The following is a 21,702-nucleotide window of genomic DNA, read 5'->3' on the forward strand; positions in this document are numbered from 1 at the left end:
CATGAGGGTTCCTTTTTCTTTGCATCCTCACCAACACCTGTTCTTTCTTGTGTTGTTGGTTTTAGACATTCTGACAGGTGTGAGGTGATATCTCATTGTAGTTTTGATTTGCATTCCCCTCATGATAAGTGATGTTGAGCATTTTTTCACGTTCCTGTTGACTATCTGTATTACCTTCTCTGGAGAAATGTCTGTTCGTGTTTTCTACCTATTTTTAAGTGGATTATTTGCTTTTTTGGGGGGAGGGTGTTGAGTTTGGTAAATTCTTTATTGGATACTAACCCTTTAACAGATATGTCATTTGCAAATATCTTCTCCCACTCTGTAGGCTGCCTTTTAGTTTTGTTGATTGTTTCCTTTGCTGTGCAGAAGCTTTCTATTTTGATGATGTCCTAATAGTTTATTTTTGGTTTTATTTCCCGTGCCTCAAGAGACATATCTAGAAAAATGTTGCTATGGCCAATGTCAAAGAAATTACTGCCTGTGCTCTCTTCTAGGATTTTTTATGGTTTCCTGTCTCACATTTAGGTTTTTCATAGATTTTGAGTTTATTTTTGTGTATGGTGTAAAAAAATGGTCCAGTTACATTCTTTTGCAAGTTGCTGTCCAGTTTTCCCAACACCAGTTGTTGAAGAGACTTTTTCCCATTGGATATTCTTCCTGTTTTGTTGAAGATTAATTGGTCTTTTGGTTGTGAGTTTATTTCTGGATTTTCTATTCTGTTCCATTGATCTATGAGTCTGTTTTTGTGCCAGTACCATACTGTTTTGATTACTATAACTTAAGTCCAGAATAATGATGCTTCCAGCTTTGCTTTTCTTTTTCAATATTGCTTTACTTATTCAGGGTCTTTTGTAGTTCCATACAAATTTTAGGATTGTTTGTTCTAGTTCTGTTGAAACCGCTGTTGGTATTTTGATAGAAATTTCGTTAAATGTGTAGATCGCTTTGCATAGTACAGACATTTTAACACTATTTGTTCTTCCAATCCATAACCACGGAATATCTTTCCATTTCTTTGCCTTGTCTTTAATTTCTTTCATCAGTGTTTTACAGTTTTCAGAGTACAGGTCTTTCACTTCTTTGGTTAGGTCTATTCCTAGGTATTTTAATATGTTGGATGCAATTATAAATAGGGCTGTTTTCTTAATTTCTCTTTCTGCTGCTACATTATTGGTGTGCAGAAATGCAACAGATTTCTGTACATTGATTTTATATCCTGAGACTTTATTGAATTTTTCAGTTCTAGCAGTTTTTTTGGTGGAGTCTTTAAGGTTTTTCTATATATGGTATCATATCATCTGCAAATAATGAATGTTTTACTTCTTACTGATTTGGATGCCTTTTATTTCTTATTGTCTGATTGCTGCGGCTAGGACTTCCAGTACTATTTTGAATAAAAGTGGTGAGAGTGGACATCCTTGTCTTGTTCCTGACCTTAGCGGAAAGCTTTCAGTTTTTCCCCATTGAGGGTGTTAGCTGTGGGTTTTTCCATATATGGCCTTTATTATTAAGGTATGTTTCCTCTAAACCTACTTTGTTGTCGGTTTTTTTCATGAATGGATGTTATACTATGTCAAATGCTTTTTCTGATCATATGGTTCTTATCCTCTCTCTTATTGATGTGATAAGGATTTGGGAATATTGAATCACGCTGGCAGCCCAGGAATAAATCCCACTTGATCATGGTGAGTGATTTTTTAAATGTATTGTTGGATTTGGTTTACCAGTATTTTTGTTGAGAATATTTACGTCCATGTTCTACAGGGATACTGTCCTGTAGTTTTCTTTTTTAGTGGTGTTTCATCTGGTTTTGGTATCAGGGTAATGTTGGCTTCATAGAATGAATTTAGAAGTTTTCCTTCCTTTTCTATTTTTGGAATAGTTTGAGAAGAATAGGTATTAACTCTTCTTTAAATGTTTGATAGAATTTGCCTGGGAAGCCATCTGGTGCTGGATTTTTGTTTTTTGGGACTTTTTAAGGTACTGATTCAATTTCATTGTTAGTATTCAGTCTGTTCACATTTTAAAAATTTCTTTCTGATTCAGTTGTGGGAGGTTATATGTTTCTAGGAATTTATCCATTTCTTCTTGGTTGTCCAATTTGTTGGCATATAGTTTTTCATAATATTCTCTTAAGATTGTTTGTTTTTCTATGGTGTTGGTTATTTCTCCTCTCCCATTTGTGATCTATTGTGAGTCCTTTCTCCTTTTTTCTAGGTAAGTCTGGCTAGAAGTTTATCAATTTTATTGATTTTTCAAGGAAGCGCTCTGGTTTCATTGGTCTGTTCTATTGTTTTTTAGCTTCTATCTCATTTATTTCTGCTCTAATGTTCATTATTTACTTTCTTCTGCTGCCTTTAGGTTTTGTTTGTTTTCTTCTGGCTCCTTTTGGTGTGAAGTTAGGTGTTTATTTGAGATTCTTCTTGCTTCTTGCGGTAGGTCTGTATTGCTGTAAACTTCCCTCTTAGAACTGCTTTTGCTGTATCCCAGAGGTTTTGGACCATTTGTTTTCATTTTCATTTGTTTCATGTACTTTTTAACTTCTTATTTCCCAGTTGACTCATTCATTGTTTAGTAGCACGTTATTTAATCTCCATGTATTTGTGGTCTTTCTAGATTTTTTCTTGTGATTGATTTCTAGTTTCATAGCGTTATGGTCAGAAATATGCATGGTATGATTTTGATCTTGAATTTGTTGAGGCTTTTTTTGTGGGCTAATATGTGATCTCTTCTGGGGAATATTCCCTGTGCACTTTAAAAAATTTAGGATAGAATGTTCTGAATATATCTGTTAAACCCATCTAGTCCAGTGTATCATTCAAAGCCATTGTTTCCTTATTCATTTTCTGTTTAGATGATTTGTCCATTGTTGTAAGTGGGATGTTAAAGTCCCCTCCTATTGTATTCTTATTGATTAGTTCCTTTATGTTTTTTATTAACTGTTTTATGTATTTAGGTGTTCCCTTGTTGGAAGCATAAATATTTACAATTGTTATATCTTCTGTTGGGTTGTCCTCTTTATTATGATATAATTCCCTTCTTCGTCTCGTTACAGTCTTTGGTTTAAAATCTAGTTCGTCTAATTTAAGTATTGCTACCCCGGCTTTCTTTTGACATCCATTTGTATGTCAGACATTTCCCTGTCCCCTCACTTTCAATCTGCATGTGTCTTTATGTCTAAAATGAGTCTCTTGGAGGCAATATATAGATGAATCTTGCTTTTTTAATCCATTCTGTCACCCTGTGTCTTTTGATTAGTCTGTTTACATTCAAAGTAATTATTGACAGATGTGTAATTATTGTCATTTTATTATTTGTTTTGTGGTTGTTCTGAAACTTTTTTGTCTTTCTTTTATGGTTTGCTGATTTGCTTTAGGATTATTTGGCTTTCTTTCTCTTTATTTTTTGCATATTTATTAGAGGTTTTTGACATATGGTTACCATTATTAGGTTTGTATATAACCTCTTCTGCATATAGCAGTCTATATTAAACTGATGGTTGCTTAAGTTTGAATCGATTATTTTTGCCTCTCTTCCCCATATTTTTATAAGTTATTATATTATTATATTTTATGTCCTTTTTGTAAGAGTTCCTGGGCTGATTTTTTACAGAAATATTCATTTCTTCCCCCTTTTGTATATCCTACCTCTATACTGTCACTTTTGGTCTCTCTTTATCACTCAAAGAGTCCCCTTTAATATTTCTTGCAGAGCTGGTTTAGTAATCATGAATGCCCCGGTTTTTGTTTTGTTTTGTTTTTGCCTGGGAAACTCCTTATCTCTCTTATTCTAAATGATATTCTTCTAGGATAGAGTGTTCTTGGCTGAAGATTTTTCCCATTCAGCACTTGGAATATTTCATGCCATTCTCTTTCGGCTTGGAAAGTTTCTGCTGGAAAATCTCCTGCTAGCCTTATGGGTTTTCCCTCGTACTGACTTCTTTCGTCTTGCTTTAAAATTTTTTTTTCTTTATCACTATATTTTGCCAATTTAATTATAATATATCTTGGTGTGGATCTGCTTTTGTTGATTTTGATGGGAGTTGTCTGTGTCTCTTAGATCTGGATATGTTTCCTTCCCCAGATAAGGAAAGTTTTCTGCTATTATTTCTTCAAATGAATTTTCTGCCCCCTTTCTCTCTTCTTCTTCTGGGACTCCTATTATAGGAATGCTATTATGTTTGATGGAGTCATTGAGTTCCCTGAGTTTATTCTCGTTTTGCATAATTCTTTTCTCTGTCTTTTGTTCAGCTTGATTACTTTCCATTACTCTTTTAGGTCACTAATCCATTCTTCTGCTTCTTTCATCCTGCTGTTCGTTCCATCAAGCATGTTTCTCATTTTGTTTATTGAATCCTTTATCTCTGCTATGTTATTCCTCATCTCTGTGCTAAGGTCTCACTCAGGTCTTCCACTCTTTTCTCAAGTCCATTGAGTATCCTTATGATCACTGCTTTAAATATGCTATTAGGCATGTTACTTATATGCATTTTGCTTAGATCTCTGGCTGCGGCCTTGTCTTTTTATTTCATTTGGGATAAATTTCTGTCTCCCCATTTCGTCTGACTCTCTGTCCGTTTTTGGGTGTTAAGACAGTCAGTTGTGTCTTCTGTTCTTGAAACTGCTCTTTTATAAAAAAAGAGGTCCTGGCACTTCAGGAGAGTATCCTGTGTGTGTTGCTTACGTTGTTGTTGTGTCTGAGTCACCTTTTCTTTCCATGCAATCATCTACATTGGCTTTCTGCCTGTTGTGTGTTGTGGTTGCTCTCTGTGGTGTCTGGGACCCAGGGAGGCCAACTCTGAGTGGGCATGCCTACCAGGGAAAACTTGGGAGTAGGGTGGCAGTGTTAGCAATATTGTGTTGGGCCACTAGTCCTATGCTGGACCCCCGAAACACTCTGGTAGCTGGGGACTATGTGCCAGGTCAGCCAGGGATATGAGGCTGGGCTTGGTATGCAGCTGTGACTTGGCACATGATGGTGGCTAGGGGTACTCAGCTGGCCATGGTGCAGCCGTTGGGCACTCAGAGGCTGGGCAGGTGTGCAGGCAGCTTTAACAAAATTTGCTCTGAGCCCAGGGCCAAGGTTAGCAGGCTTGGAGTGGGTGAGTCTTCAGGAGATCTTGCGGTCATGGTGCACTGCTAGCAGGTTAGGTTGCAAGTATCTGTGCAGTCCTGCTTCCTGCAAGTGACTCTGTGTTTATGCTGGTGGGTGGTGGAGGAAAATGGCACCTGCCAACTCCTTTGTTTTCGAAGTCACCCAACATGCTCTGAAATCAGTATGAACAGATCTGTCTCCTGTTTTCGCCTGGCATTGTGTAAACTGCTATTTTCATGTTGCCTCTCCATACAGGCTGCTCTTTAATGATGGTAACCCAGCTATCTCTCACCCTCCCAGCTTGCCTAGTGCTGAGTCAGCTGACTTTTACAGCTCCAGGCTCCAAGTCCCACAGGTTTTACAAACTCATGGAATTTAGCCTCTCTGGTTTTTAAAGTGAAACGTTATGGGGATTAGTCTTCCCTGTATGAGCTCCCTGGTGCATGAGTCCATTTCTCTGTCCTATCTGCATGTGCGGCTCCCTCCCTCCTGCAGGCACTCTCCTTCTGCCTTTCTGACCTTCCCAACCCTTCAGATGCAGCTTCTCTATATTTAGTTCTGCAGTTTGTCTTGTCAGTCTTTGGATTGCTTTCCAGTTTGTAGACTTGGATGTGGGTGATATCCAGCTGTAAACATAGTGAGGTCAGGGTCCTCCTACTCTGCCATCTTAGCAAGCTCTCTTAACTCACTGATTTTATAGTCATAATGACCTCTAAAAATTTTGTACCGATTTCTCTGAAAATGCTCGTTTCATATAATTTTTGCCAACATCGTATATAATTCATAAGAATAAAAAACCTTGGCCAATTTCATAGGTTAAACAATGGCAGCTCTTTAATTTGCATTTTTTTAAACATTGCTATTAATTGCCTATGTTTTTGTGTGTTTAATGGTAATTTGGATTTCATCTTTTCTGAACTCTCTTTTCCTGTCTTTTGTCCTAACACTACTTGAAAGAGCACCCTTATTCCTTACATTTCATTTCATGCAGTATGGGCTCTGTCCTCACTCTGCCCCTGACATCAAGGCACCTTTTTAAAATGCTCAGTCCTGTCAACATTTCAGTAGTTATCTTACTGGACATCCTTGGACTTTTAGTTCCCTATACAAACCGTCATGTTTTCTGCTTCTGTGCCATTGCTTCTGTTATTTCCTCTGCAGGCAGATCTCCCTCTAGCCTTTCCTGTCCAATGCTTCCATTTTCAGCTAACCGAAGAGTTAGCTGAGGCATCATTGCTCCAGTCAGCTTTCCCCTGACCCCTCCAGCCTCTGGCCTTACTAAGGAATCCGTTGTGTTTTCATAGCACTTGTACATTCTGTGCATATTTCTGTTCCTGTACTTTATTCATTTCTGTGTTTATCTTTCCTGTTAAACTGCAAGTTCCTCAAGAGTATGGACTTCGTATCATTCATCTTTGTATTTGCAGTGCCAGGCATAAGATAGATATTGATAAATGTAGAGCCGACCTCAGTGGCAGCACCTGACCCTGGTGACCAATCCCTCCCCCCACCATGTGTCTTTTCACATGTGTGTCTGTTTTTTCTAGTTTTCTTATTTGGCAGCTCTTCTTCTCCTCATCCTTAAATGTTCTTGTTCCCTGTAATTCTATCCTTGCCGTTCTTTTTTCCAAACCTAATGGATCAAATTCTTATCTACAGCTTTAAGATTCCCATAAAGTACTGACACCCAAACCTCTCTCCTGAGCTGCAAGCTAGATTTTCTGTCTATTGGACATTTCCAATTGGAAATTCTACTGGTTCCTCAAAATTACCATGTTAAGCACTGAACTCACTTTCTTTTCTCCAAAATTTGTTCCTTCTCTAGTCCTCAGTTCAATAAATGATACTATCTATCCTGCTGGTATCTATCCCTCTTCTTTCATGTCTAACTGGTCTGGTCACCAGGTCCTATAGATTTTACTTTTTTTGTTTTTTAAAGGTTTTTTTAATTTATTTATGTGACAGAGAGACAGCCAGCGAGAGAGGGAACACAGCAGGGGAGTGGGAGAGGAAGAAGCAGGCTCCCAGCGGAGGAGCCAGACGTGGGGCTCGATCCCGGAACGCCGGGATCACGCCCTGAGCCGAAGGCAGATGCTTAACGACTGCGCTACCCAGGCGCCCCTATAGATTTTACTTTCTAAATGGCCTTCTCTCCATTCCTGGTGCTCAGTCCAGCTTGTTACCAGTTAACATTTTTTGGCTGACAATGAGATAGCAACCTTCCCAATTGGTTTCCTTGGCTCCAGATTATTCATTTGCCATCAATCCTCCAAACTGTTACCACAGCAAACTCAGGAAAATGCAAATCCCATCCCAGATCCTACGTTTGGTGCTTTCCTAAGCATACAGCATGAAATCTAGACTTTTGGCTTCACAAGAGTATTCAAGGCTCTTCAAGAACAGGTCCCTCCTCCTTGAAGGACTCATATCCACAGGCACCTGAGCTTTCAGTCACTCCCCACTGCTGGCACTTTTCTGGATACCACTACCTTCTCTTGCCTCCATGCCTTTACCCTATCTCTTCTACCTGGAATACCCTTCTCTTTTGTTTGCTAAACTCCAATTCATCCTTTAACATTCATCCCAAGAATCACATCAGGGGAGAGGATTTCTGGAGAGATGGCAGAGTTGGACGATCCTAAGCTCACCTCCTCCCATGGACACACCTGGATAATAGCTACATCCATGCAACCAACCCAGAAAACCCAAAGACTAGCAGAACAGGCTTTCCACAGTTCATCACAGAGAGGAGGCTACACTGAAAAGGATAGCGAGGGCAGAGATGCTGTTGGGAAAGAAACCCCTGGTTAGACTAACCACAATCAGGAGGGGCACCACAAGCATGGAGAAAGGAGAGAGACAGACCCCATCCCAGGCATCCCAGGCACAGGGGACTGGCACTGAGAAGATAAGTCCCTGTGACATTTGGCTTTGAAAACCAGAGGGGCTTAATTTTGAGAGTTTTTACAATCAGTGGGGCTTAACACCAGGAACTTTAAAAATCAGCATGCTCTGCTCTGGGAGAGCCAGAGGGTGATAGGAAACTGAGTCATTATCCTTAAAGAGCCAGCATAACGAACAGGCCTACTGAGATACAGCTTAGAAGCAGCAGTTTGGAAAGTACCTGAGGTATACGGGAAAAAGATTTATTTACATCTCAGAACGTGTGCGGGAGGAGCCGGGATCTTTAGGAGATGTTTCCAAGAACAAAAGATCTGGTGGGCACCATTTCTCTCACCTTGTTCCCCAGCCGAAATACCTAGATACCTACAGGAACCAGTGAGAACACTTGCCACATTGCCTGCCTCTGCGTTCCCCTGTGGACCTGGGTCCACCCCATTCAACCAGCCCCACTGGGCAGGAGTCCCTCCAGAGTGGCTCCTGCCATATCTCAACCTTCAATCAGCCCAGGCAGGGACTCCACCACTCCAAAGTAACTCCTGCCCAGGGAAGAGGGGAAGATAACCATACCCACCATTTCAGCTGTAGTCCCAGTAGCGAAACCTTATAACTGGTGGTTTAAAGAGCGGGCCCTGCCAATCAGTGCATCTGCAGCTCCAGCAGACAGACTGGGGGCAGACATCTGATCTCATTACTGGCTCTGCCCACCAACAAAAGCCTCTTTGGGACCTCACAGGAAGACAGCCCTGAAGTTCATGGTCACAGCAGCATCAGCAGATGGATTGGGAACTGACATCTGGTCTGACTGCAGGCCCCACCCACCAATGAAAGCCTCTCAGGGGACAAGGCAGAGATAGTGCCTTGCAGTGTGGCATGACCACAGCCTCAGTAGATGGGATGAGGGCAGACATCTGGTTTGACTGCTGACACTGAATAAGCCCACTGTGGCCCCAGACTGACCCTGTAACAGCATAGGGACCAAACCCTGTCAACCATAGGCAAAGTGGCCCACTGAAGTCGTCTGGACTGAAGATAAACAAGGCTCATCCAGAACAGTAGGGCCTGTGCAATCCACACAGAAGACACCCCTGAAGCTCCCAGTCCTGGTGAAGAGGGGACATTGCACTGCAGCATGCTACAGGACCTCTTCTTCATAGGCCACCACTTTCAAGATCAGGAGACATAACTGACTTTCCTAATACATAGATGCAAACAGAGAGTCACACAACATTAGGAGAAAACATCTTAAATTATAGGATGAAAACACAGCAAAAGAACTAAATGAAATGGATATAAACAACATTCCCGATAAAGAATTCGGAGCAATGGTTATATTCACTGGACTTGAGAAAAGAGTGGAGGATCTCACTGAGATCTTCAACAAAGAGAAAAAGAAAAAAGGACCAATCAAAGATGAAGAACTCAATAACCAAAATTAAAAATACACTAGCGGGAATCAAAAGTAGATTAGAGGAAACAGAAAAATGGATCAGAAAGCTAGAAAACAGGGTAATGGAAAGCAGCCATGCTGAAGAGCAAAAAGAAAAAAAAACGAGAACAGGTTAAGGGAATTCAGTGACATCATCAAACATAATAAAATTCACATTATAAGAATACAAGAGAAGAAGAAGAGAGAAAAGGGGGCAGAACACTTATTTGAAGAAATAATAGCTGGAAACTTGCCTAATATAGGGAAAGAAACAGGTCCAGGCAGCACAGAGAGCCTCTAACAAGATGAACCCAAGGAGATACCCACCAAGACACATAATAATTAAAATGGCAAAAAGTAGTGATAAAGAGAGAATTTTAAAAGCAGCAAGAGAAAAGTAACAGTTACAAAAAAAAGGAAACTCCATAAAACTACCAGCTGATTTTTCAGCAGAGACTCTGCAGGCCAAAAGGGAGTGGCATGAAAAATTCAAAGTGCTGAAAGGAAAAAACCTGCAACCAAGAATACTCTACCCAGCAAGGCTATAATTCAGAATAGAAGGAGAGATAAAGAGTTTCCCAGATAAACAAAGTTAAAGGAGTTCATCACCACAAAATCAGACTTACAAGGAACATTAAAGGGAGTTCTTTAAGTGGAATGAAAAGGCTATAAACAGGAGTAAGAAAATTATGAAAGGCAAAAATTTCACAGGTAAATACGAACAAACAAAAGTAGTAGATTAATCACTTATAAAAACAGTACAGAGATTAAACCACAAATGCAGTAAAATCAATTATATCTGTAAAAATTAAAGAATTCATGAAATAAAAGAATGTCAAGTGTGACATCACATAAATAAAATGTGGAGAAGGGGGAGTGAAAATTTAGTGCTTTTAGAATGGGTTCAAACTGAAGTGACCACCAGCTTAATATAGACTGCTATGTGCATAAGATGTTGTGTGTGAGCTTAACGGTAACTGCAAATCAAAAACTTGTAATAATATGCAAAACATAAGGAGAAAGGAATCCAAGCAAATTACAGAAGAAATTATTAAATCACAAGGGAAGAGAGCAAAAAGAAAAAAAGAACAGAGATGAACCACAAAATAACCATAAAACAAGTAACAAAATGACAATAAGTACATACCTATCAGTAATGACTTTGAATGTAAATGAACTAAATGCTCCAATCACAAGATATAGGGGGACTGAATGTATAAAAAAACAAGACCAATCTACATGCTGCCTAAAATAGACTCATTTCAGACTTAAAGACACATGCAGATTGAAAGTGAAGGGCTAGAAAAACCTTTATCAGGCCAATGGAAGCAAAAAAGCTGGGGTAGCAATACTTATATTGGACAAAATAGACTTTAAAACAAAGACTGTAATAAGAGACAAAGGAAGGTCACTACATAATGATAAAGGGAACAATCCAACAAGAGGATATAACAATTGTAAATATTTATGCACCCAAATACATAAAGCAACCACTAACACACTTAAAGGAAGAAACTGATAGTCTACAATAATAGTAGGGGACCTTAACACTCTACTTACATCAATGGATAGATCATCCAGGCAGAAAATCAACAAGGAAACAGTGGCTCTGAATGATACATTGGACCAGATGGACCTAACAGATATATTCAGAACATTCCATCCAATAAGAATAGAATACACACTCTTTTCAAGTGTATACAGGACATTTCTCCAGAACAGGTCACATGTTAGGCCACAAAACACATCTCAATAAATTCAAAAAGATTGAAATAATATCATACATATTTTCCGACCACAACAGTATGAAATTAGAAATCAGTCACAAGAAAAAAATCTGGAAAGAACACAAATACATGGAGGCTAAATAACAAGGAATGAGTCAACCAAAAAATCAAAGAAAATTAAAAAATACATGGAGACAAATGAAAATGATTACACAATGTTCCAAAATCTTCAGGATGCAGCAAAAGCTGTTCTAAGACCAAAGATTATAGCAATACATGCCTACCTCAAGAACCAAGAAAAATCTCAAACAACCTCAACTTACACAAAAGGATCTAGAAAAAAAGAAAACAAACCAAACTCAAAGCCAGTGGAAGAAAGGAAATAATAAACTTTAGAGCAGAAATAAATGAAACAGAGGCTAAAAAAAAAACAGTAGAACAGATCAATGAAAACAGGAGCTAGTTCTTGGAAAAGATCAATAAAATTGATAAACCTTTAGCCAGACTCATCAAAAAGGAAGACTCATCAAATAAATAAAATCAGAAAAAAAGGAGAAGAAAAAGCAACTGACATCACAGAAACATTATAAGAGAATATGAAAAATTTTATGCCAACAAATCGGACAGCCTAGAAGAAATGGATAAATTCCTAGAAACAAATTTGAACAGACTGAATACTAGCAATGAAATTGAATCAGTAATTTAAAAACTTCCAACAAACAAAAGTACAGGACCAGATGGCTTCTCAGGTGAATTCTACCACTTGTTTAAAGAAGAGTTAACACCTATCCTTTTTTTTTTTTTTTTTTTTTTTTTTTTTTTTTAGTATTTTCTTTTTTTTTGAAAGAGAGAGAGAAAGACAGCCTGCATGAGTGGGGGGGAGGGGTAGAGGGAGAGAGAAAGAGAGTATCTTAAGCAGGTTCCATGCTCAGCACAGAGCCTGATGTGGGGCTTGATCATAGGACCCTGAGATCATGACCTGAGCCGAAATCAAGAGTCAGATGTTTAATTGACTGAGCCACCCAGGCTCCCTGAATTAACACCTGTTCTCAACTTATTCCAAAAAATAGAAGAGGAAGGAAAGCTTCCAAATTCATTCTATGAGGTCAACATTACCCTGATACAAAAACCAGACAGAGACTACAAAATAAGAGAACTATAAGCCAACGTCTCTGTTGAACAAAGATGCAAAAATCTTCAACAAAATAATAACAAACCAAATCCAACAATACATTAAAAAAATCATTCACCATATGATCAAGTGGGACTTATCCTTGGTATGCAAGGTATTCACAACTCAATCAACTTGATATATCACTACAGTGAAAGAAAGGTTTTACCATATGATCACCTCAATAGATGCAGAAAAAGCATTTAACAAGATACAACATCCATTCATGATAAAAACCTTCAGCAAAGTAGGTTTAGAGGGAACATATATCAACATAATAAAGGCCATATATGACAAGTCCACAGCTGAAATTTACGTAAGGGTGAAAAACTGAGAGCTTTTCCTCTAAGATCAGGAAGAAGATAACGATATCCACTCTTACCATTTTTTTTTCTTTTTTTTTTTTTCCCACTCTCACCACTTTATTCGACCTAGTACTAGAAGTTCTAGCCACAGCAATCAGGCAACAAAAACAAATAAAGGCATTCAAACTAGTAAGGGAGAAATAAATCTTTCACCATTTGCAGATGACATGATATTATACATAGAACACCCTAAAGACTCCATCAGAAAACTACCAGAATAGGTAAATGAGTTCAGTAAGGTTGCAGGATGCAAAATCAATATACAGAAATCTGTTGCATTTCTAGACACTAATGATGAAGTAGCAGAAAGAGAAATTAGGAAAACACAATCCTATTTACCATTGCACCCAAAATAATAAAATACTTAGGAATAAACTTAGCCAAGGAGGTGAAAGATCTGTACTCTGAAAACTATAAAACATTGATGAAAGAAACTGAAGATGACACAAAGACATTTCATGCTCATAGACTGGAAGAACAAATATTGTTAAAATGTCCATACTAGCCAAAGCAATCTACACATTTAATGCAATCCCTATCAAAATACCAACAATATTTTTCACAGGATGAGAATAAATAATCCTAAAATTTCTAGGGAACCATGAAAGACCCCAAATAGCCAAGGCAATCTTGACTAACAAGAACAAAGCTGGAGAAAACCAATCCAAGATTTCAAGATACACTACAAAGCTGCAATAATCAAAACAGTATGGTACTGGCACCAAAAAAGACACATAGATCAATGGAACAGAATAGAGTCCAAAAATAAACCCACACTTTTATGGTCAACTAACCTATGACAAAGAAGGCAAGATTATGCAATGGGGAAAAGATAGTCTCTTCAATAAATGGTGCTGGAAAACTGGACCACCTTTTTACATCATACACAAAAATAAACTCAAAGTGGATTAAAGACCTAAATATGAGACCTGAAAAAATAAAATTCCTAGAAGAAAACATGAGCAGTAATCTCTGTGACATTGGCTGTCGCAACATTTTTCTAGTTATGTCTCTTGAGGTATGGGAAACAAAAGCAAAAATAAACTATTGGGACTACATCAAAATAAAAAACTTCTGCACAGCAAAGGAAATAATCAACAAAAGAAAAAGACAATCTATGAATGGGAGTAGACATTTACAAACGGTGTATCAGATAAGGCGTTAATATCCAAACTATCTGAAGAACTTGTAGAACTCAATACCAAAAAACCAAATATCCAATTAAAAAATGGGCAGAGGACTTGAATAGATATTTCTTCAAAGAAGACATCCAGATGGCCAACAGACACCTGAAAAGATGCTCAATATTGCTCATGATCGGGGAAATGCAAATCAAAACCACAATGGAATGTCACCTCCACTGTGCAGAACAGTATGCGGGCTCCTCAAAATATCGAAAATAGAAATACCATATGATCCAACAATTCTACTAGTGGGTATTTACCCAAAGAAAAGCATTAATATGAAAAGATATATGGCACCCTATGTTCATTGCAGCATTATTTATAATAACGAAAATATGGAAGCAACCCAAATGTCCATCAAGAGATGAATGGATAAAGAAGTAGTATATATCCACAATGGAACATCACTCAGCCATAAAAAAGAACGAACTCTTGAAATATGCAACAACATGAATGGGCCTAGAGGGTAGAATGCTAAGTGAAATAGAGAAACACAGTCCGAGAAAGCCAAATACCATATGCTTTCACTCATATGTACAAATTAAGAAACAAAACAGATGAGCAAACAAAGAAAACAAAGACAAAAAACAGATTCTTAAATACAGAAGACAAACTGGTGGTTGCCAGAGGGGAGGTGGGTGGGGGATTGGGTGAAATAGACAAAGGCGATTAACGAGTGTACTTGTGATGAGCCCTGAGTAATGTACAGAAGTATCGAATCGTTATACATCTGAAACGAATTTAACACTGTATGTTAATGATACTTAAACGACAACAAAAACGAATCACATCAGGAGGGCCTCCTGCAGCCCTTCAAATCGCAGGCCCCCTGTTGAGTGTGCGGTGCTCCCTCTCATGAAGCTTTACTAGTGCGGGTCCGTGTGTGGTGCTGGCCCCCTTGCAGGTCTGTCCAGCAGATGGTGAGGACACTGAGGGCAGCGGCTGTGCTCCAGCTCACAGGGAGTCAGCAGTGTTCAATGTAGGACTCTCGACACAAGCTGGAGTGAAGACCTCATCAGTCCCTTCACAGCTGCACGCTGAGAGCCTCCATGTCATCGTCCCCACAGTCTCATATTCCCCCCCCCTTATTTCCCACATTGTAGCTCTGCTTTCCCCAACCCCTTCACTGAAATCGCACAGCAAACACCACTAACGATCTCCTAAGACCACATTCAACACATTATTCCCAGCCTTCATGTTTCTGTCTTCTTCCTCGCATTGGACTCTACAGACAAACCATCTCCTTCACTTCCCAGGCACCACTGCCTTTGGACTCTCCCCGGTTCGACTCCTCCTTCCCAGTCTTCTGGCTTCTTGTCCTCTGCGTTCCCCCTAAATGACAGGGTTTTCAGCGCACCTCTACCTTACTCCACACAATCTCCCTGGGGGTTCCCTTCCGCTGCTGTGCCTTCAGCTACCATCACTGTGCTGGGATTTTTACACTTATCTTTAGCTCAGATTACGTGTAAGTCCCACGGCATCTAAAGGGCAAACTTGACCCAAACCACCCCAGGATCTGCTCCTTTCCTTATAGTCACCTCTCATGGGGAGCAGAGCCTCTACCCACCCATTCTGCCCAAGCAGAAGTCTGAAGTCTTACCTCCTCCCTTCCACTCCCCACTCACATGTAAGAGGCCTGCGGATTCCAGCCCTGAATGTCTCTGAATCTGCTGCTTCCTCTCGTTTCCCACTTCTCGTCACCTGTGTTAGCTCCTCATCCTCTCCTGCCACGGTGACCACAAGTGCCACTGAAGTGGCCTCCCTCCACCACTCTCCAACCGTCTGTCACACCAGCCGCCTGAGAACTGTTTCTAGGATGCACGACTGACTATGTTAATCCCCTAAAAGCAACACCTTTCCCAAACTGCCAGGTGTAAAATCATGCCTCTGTCTACCTCCCCAAGCACGTCCCTCACCATCCCCTCTGCAGTCCCTCTTTTCCTGCTGATCTCGAGTTCCATTCTGCCACGCCTCTCTTCCTGCTGCTTTCTGGGCCTGAGATGACCTTCCCTTGTCAAAACGCAGTTCAAGGATTCCAATCCGTGTGCAGCTTTCCTAATACCTCTGTCTCCACTGTACCCTGTACAGGCCAGGGACAGAACCATCTCCCTTGACCAGTCTGCAAGGCCACGGACACAAGAGACCCATTCTTCATCTTAGAATTTTCAGAACCCGGCACAGTGCCCGACACACAGCACTTAATTAATTAAGCCTTTATCAGTGACTTCCACAGAGAGGTGGGGGGCAACCTTCTCAGGGTTCACACCCCTGGCCCTGGCAAGTTTAATTAACCACATAGCAATCGCACCGTTATGGGCAAGTCAGCATACCATCATTTCCCATGGTACCAGGAGACCGGGACTCAGCATTGCGTCACTTAGTTTACAAAGAAGATAGCTGATGCACAGAAGCCACTGGGAGAGGGCCTCCTAGAATCACACCCGTCACCCCACGGGCTAGAACAATCTTACACAACAGGTAGAATAGGGACCCTGGTAGAGAAGCTTACCTTGGGCCCTAGAAGCTCCTTTGGGCATGTGGGTTGGACCTGTTCAGAGCTTTCTTTTCCACAGCACTGAAACTAGAGAGTCAGAAAAAGAGTTTTTAGGGCACAGGAGGGAGAAGTGGGAGTTGCAAGTCTGGGCATCACTGCTGAGGACCGGGGGATGGAGCAGCAAATCAGCTAGGGGACCCAGTCACTGCAACTCAAACTGCCATTTCTAGAAAGATGGTGAAGAGTCACATAATCATGCTAGCAAAACAAGAAAAGGACTTCTGTAAAGTTTTCTGAGTTTTACAATGGGAAGTGGCTCAAGGCAACCCAAACAAAGCAAGAAGCCAATTGATGGTGTCTGTGTAAATTGCTGTTTTTTAGACAGGAATTGGGTCTTTAGATTTTTTTTTTTCCAGCCTGGGAGTAATTTAACCTGCTGAGTAGCTAAAGTTTTATGAGCTTCAGGAAGGGCTCATTAACTGGAGACATCCTGGCACGGAGAGGAGACGTGACCACAGTAAATAAACCCCAGGGGCTGAAAGGCCAGGGCCCGAAGGCTGGCCAGTAAACAGGTGTCCTGTCTTATGGCTGGCCCCTCAAGGACAAAGGAGAGTGTGTGCTGCTTGATGCCTGTGGGGCAGCTGAGACTGAGCAGAAGAAATGGTTGGCACCTTCCAGGACATTCCCCTGATGAACAAGAATGGGGCTACCTGAAAGCACTTGGCCCAGGAGTTCATAGCCACTTCTCCATATTGCTGGGGTTAGGATTCGGGCCTGGCCTATCTCCTCTGTACGCCCTCCTTGGTTAACTGTGAGCAGCCCTCAGCACTGCACTGATAGCTCAGTCCCACGGAATGTTCCAGGATACAAGGAGCATGGCTATCTCCATGTCCTTTCATTTTACAAATGGGGAGCCGAGCGATTATCAGGGAGACCAGGAGCTTGCTCAAGGTCACAGAGCCGCTCAGTGGCGCAGCTGCAGCTAGAAAGGAGCGTTCCCATCTTGAAGGTCAAGGCCGTTTCTGTTACACCAGTAGGCCACCTTCTGAGAGACCTTGGTATTCACTCGGGCTGCTTTCTGGGGGTTCTTACTTGTGCTCTTTTGTCTCTCTGGGGCACATTGCCTGACTTCCTCTCCTGAACCCTCTGCGCTAGGCCTCTTCCTCTTCTAGGCTCTACACAGAGTGCCTGCTGCGGCTCCTGCGAGGGCTGAAATACAGCTTCATGTCACCAAATGTATTCTGATCTTTAATCCACGTGATGAGAGGGAACCTGGCTAACGAATGATCTTTAGAAGGTAACGATTTTAAGGAAGAAGTAGAGTTACTTACTGTTGAGTGGAAGGTAATGAGAGTCCCATTTCCCCTCTCCCTGTCTGTCAGGTAATCATTATAAGCCTCTTCATACATGGTCTGAACATGTCGTATAGCCTGAAAAAAATGCCAGGAAACCAAGGGGACAGTGAGTGGGAAGTTTCAAACATTTTCCTTTCATCAAGAGAAACCCCCTCTTCCTTACCCTTGGAAAATACAGCCTTTCCCTGCGCTTATCTGTATTTTAAGACAATTCTGCATATATGGGACAGGTTACAGACTCAGGAGTTTCTCAGACACTTTTGGAGATGGAAGGATAGACTAACCAAGGATAACTTTCATAGACTAGAAAGATTTCTTAGACCAGAGGTTCTCAAGCCTGAATGGACATCAGCACCCATCAGCCCCCAGATCCCTGGGCCCACCTGGGAGATTCTGACGTACAACTAGGGTGGGGACTTACGCATGCTTGGGACCCTACTGGTTAAAAATACTCAAGTCTATTCATGATGTCGTTTGAAAGATGTTCATGACCAAGGAAAACTGGTTCAGTATACAAATATCATATGAAACTTAGACAACGTATTTCTGGTATAAAGGCATGCGATCTGACATCCATAGTGGTCTCAAAAAGTCCTAAGATCCAATTCCTCCAACCTATAAACAGAACCAACTACTTTAGAAATATTCCAAAGGAGGTGATATTTACTTATTTTACACGTTTACCATTTAAAAAAAAATCTAAAGTTCATAAACACAATACTGATAGTACATGAATTTATGTGAAATGAAGTAAACTTAAGATTCCATTCTTCCTCCTTTTCATGCCCTTCTTTCCCACAATGTGTCTTAACAGTGTGTCCCTTCTGAAAAGGTCAAATCCTCTGTGGGTTCTCTTGATAACCTATTTTGGACACCTATCGTTTGAGCACCAATTTAAATAAACTGGTCTCACTAGCACACAGCAGCAGGTCAGGCTTTAGTCTTTGAGGATGACGTGGCCTTTTTTCAGGCCAAGCCCTGTGGACAAATGACAGTCTAACAAGGGATGAAAATGCATGTTCCTCTCCATCCCTCTTTCTCATGTGTGCAATCTACCCACTTCCCCGTTAGAAATGGAATCGTCTTAAACTAGAGATCCTTTAAAAGAAATCATAGACTCTTTTATAGATCTCATGAAAGCTATGAATTATCTCCTCAGAAAAATGTGTGCATGTAAATGTATGCACACTTACACATACAATATGCACAGGTCTGCACAACACTTTCAGGTTAAAAAGTTCTGTGTAAAGGATATCTGTGGGGGTTATTTAGTTTTCCAGTATCATTGTGAGTGTACCAGTCTCATAGCCTTTGCCGTAAGGAAACACTTTAACCATCGTAAAAAGAAACTGTAATTTCTACTTACTACACCCTTGCCTATAAAAGCAAATACTCCAGTGGTTACTTCAGCAGCAAATATCACCAGTAGGCAGGTGAAGAACTGTAGAGGAGAGAAAATACTCACTTCATTAACTCAATACCTTTCAAATTATTTGGCCTCTTTAATGCTAGTTCCATTTGAAAAAAAAAAAAAACACACATTAGGCAAGGTTATTAGTTTGAATTGACCTGGTAGGAAGCATCTACCCCCAGTCCCCTGTAGTTTGTTCATTCATTCATTTGCTCATTGATTCATTCAGCCATTGTTCATTAAGCATCTACCCTGCACCAGGCACTGTCCTCGGCACTGGGTACACAGTGGTGAATAAGATATGATTCCCACGTGTCTGCTATCACGGACCTCATATTAAAAAATGGGATGAGTACCTACCATTAAAATTGACATGGATGGAACTGGAGGGGATTATGCTAAGTGAAATCAGTCAAGCAGAGAAAGACAATTATCATATGGTTTCTCTCATATGTGGAACATAAAGAATAGCACAGAGGACCACAGGGGAAGGGAGGGAAAACTGAATGGGAAGAAATCAGAGAGGGAGACAGAACATGAGAGACTCTGGACTCTGGGAAACAAACTGAAGGTTACAGAAGGGAGGGGGTGGGGGGATGGCGTAACAGGGTGATGGGTGTTAAGGAGGGCACATGTTGGGATGAGCACTGGGTGTTAAACACAACTAACGAATCATTGAACACTACATCGAAAACTAATGATGTACTATATGTTGGCTAACTGAACATAATAAGAAAAAAAAGAAAATGGGAAGTATGATAAATGAGTAAAGCAATAAAAAAGTGAGTTAGATAATTTCAGGTAGTGATAAAGAAATCCCGCCACTTAGAACAGTGCCTGGCTCCTAGGTGCTCAATGAATTTTATGCACCAAAGAGATTCCCTAAAGGTGTAAACAAGGCCAGGAGATAGGAAGGGACTGGTGGGGCCTGGGCTTGGGGAAGGTGTGGCCCAGACTGTGCGGGCTGTGAGGCTTCTCTGGGGAGCGGGAGTGGCGGTGAGGGGTGCCCTCCCGGATGGATTTCTGTTCTGGTCTCTTGGGTCTGCTCTGTGTTCAGTGACCAACAACAAGGATGCTTGACAAGAGGGGAAAGACAGGAAGAATGGAGGACTGAGGACATGAGTTAGAGATTTTACCCAGCAAGAGATGAGAAGCAGCCACAGTTAGAAATCAAAGATCGCAATGACCAAGGGGAGACTGCCCCCTAAAATCGCTGTTTCTGACCCCTCGTGGAGAAAGACAAAATCTTTCTCTCTCCCGGCCCCTCTCCCTTCTCCTTGTTTCTCTCAGGTCACTCTGGCATTGGCTGTATAGCAGTAACTGAAATTCAGTCTTTTTTTCTTTTCTTCTTCTTTTTCTTTCTTTCTTTTTTCTTTTCTTTTCTTTTTTCTTTTCTTTTCTTTCTTTTTTTTTTTTTTTTTTTAAGTCAGAGGCTGCTTGTTAAAATAAACCACAAGAGGGATGTTTGGTCAAGTTATTGATCTCAAACAGCAATTCTTTTCTTCTAGTTAACAGCCCTTCCCTGCCTATAGGAACCTTAGCTGCCTCCCTCCCTGTGAAATAATTTTGAAAGAACAATCATAATTACCCCTTATAATTATTAGACACTTTTCCTCCCCAAACATCTTCACACTAATGATCTCATTTTTTTCATACTTTCCATATGAGGCAGGGACAAAGATAATATTATTCTTAAGCAAGAAATGGAGAAACGGAGACTCAGGGAAGAGGGAGTGAGTGCCAAGGTCTCAGTGGGCCCCAGGCGCTGGCGCTGGAGGCCAGACCTCCGGGCCCCTTCAGACCAGTTCCCTCCCCCAATGCCCCACTTACAGATCCCAGCACACACTGCGACTCCCGCATGGCTCCGCAGCACCCGAAGAAGCCCACGGCCATCATCAGGGCCCCTGCTCCCACCAGCACATACAGCCCTGCGGGGAAGAGACAGAGGAGCCGCTGACCACTGGGCTGGCTGGCTCCCTGCCGCTCCAGGCCAGGCGTCCGACCCCTGCTGAGGGAGGTGTCACAGCCCCTGCTGATAAGGTAACAGGTAACACCTGTTGAATGCACCTGACCGAACCTGCACAGGGATCCTGATAGGCGGGGGCTACAGTTATCCCAGGGAACAGAGAAAGCTGGTACTTGCAGAGGTGAAGGGGCCTCCTCACCATCACCTGAGCGGCAAGGCTCAGGAGTCCCACAGCGCATGCTCTGAATCACCTCCACACACCTCCCACATGCCAGGCACTTCTCCTTTCTGACCTCTACCGCCCCTGTAAAGTGGCTATTACTATCATTTACGTGAAAGTGAGGCAGTTGAGTCCGGGGACGGCCAGGAGAGGGAACCAGAGCCGGGACACAAACCCACACCTCCCTAGGAGCCCCGTGGGCTCTCATGGCACTCTGGAATTAATGGCTGTCTCCATCACAGGAGAGGCCCGGAGGACAAAGTGTCCAGGAGGGAAGAGGGCTGATGGTCTGCCCAGATGGGGAAGCGGGGACACAGCGGACAGAAGAGGGAGGCTCTGGTTTCGGAGCAGGGCGGGGGAAGGGGCACAGCAATAAGGCCAC

The 21,702-nt window shown here is 41.4% G+C and overlaps 1 protein-coding gene across 1 annotated transcript in view; it reads right to left on the minus strand.

The window, feature by feature from the left end:
* TSPAN2 (tetraspanin 2) overlaps positions 1-21,702 on the minus strand; it is a 56,904-nt gene that overhangs the window by 8,431 nt on the left and 26,771 nt on the right. The window contains exons 4-7 of the mRNA XM_034641754.1: positions 20,965-21,062; positions 19,090-19,164; positions 17,700-17,798; positions 16,384-16,455 (exon numbers count right to left, since the gene is read on the minus strand). Of these exons, the coding sequence (XP_034497645.1) occupies positions 16,384-16,455; positions 17,700-17,798; positions 19,090-19,164; positions 20,965-21,062 (344 nt within the window). The remainder of the gene's footprint in view (positions 1-16,383; positions 16,456-17,699; positions 17,799-19,089; positions 19,165-20,964; positions 21,063-21,702) is intronic.

This window comes from Ailuropoda melanoleuca, chromosome 2 (assembly GCF_002007445.2).
Source record: "Ailuropoda melanoleuca isolate Jingjing chromosome 2, ASM200744v2, whole genome shotgun sequence".
Lineage (NCBI taxonomy): Eukaryota > Metazoa > Chordata > Mammalia > Carnivora > Ursidae > Ailuropoda > Ailuropoda melanoleuca.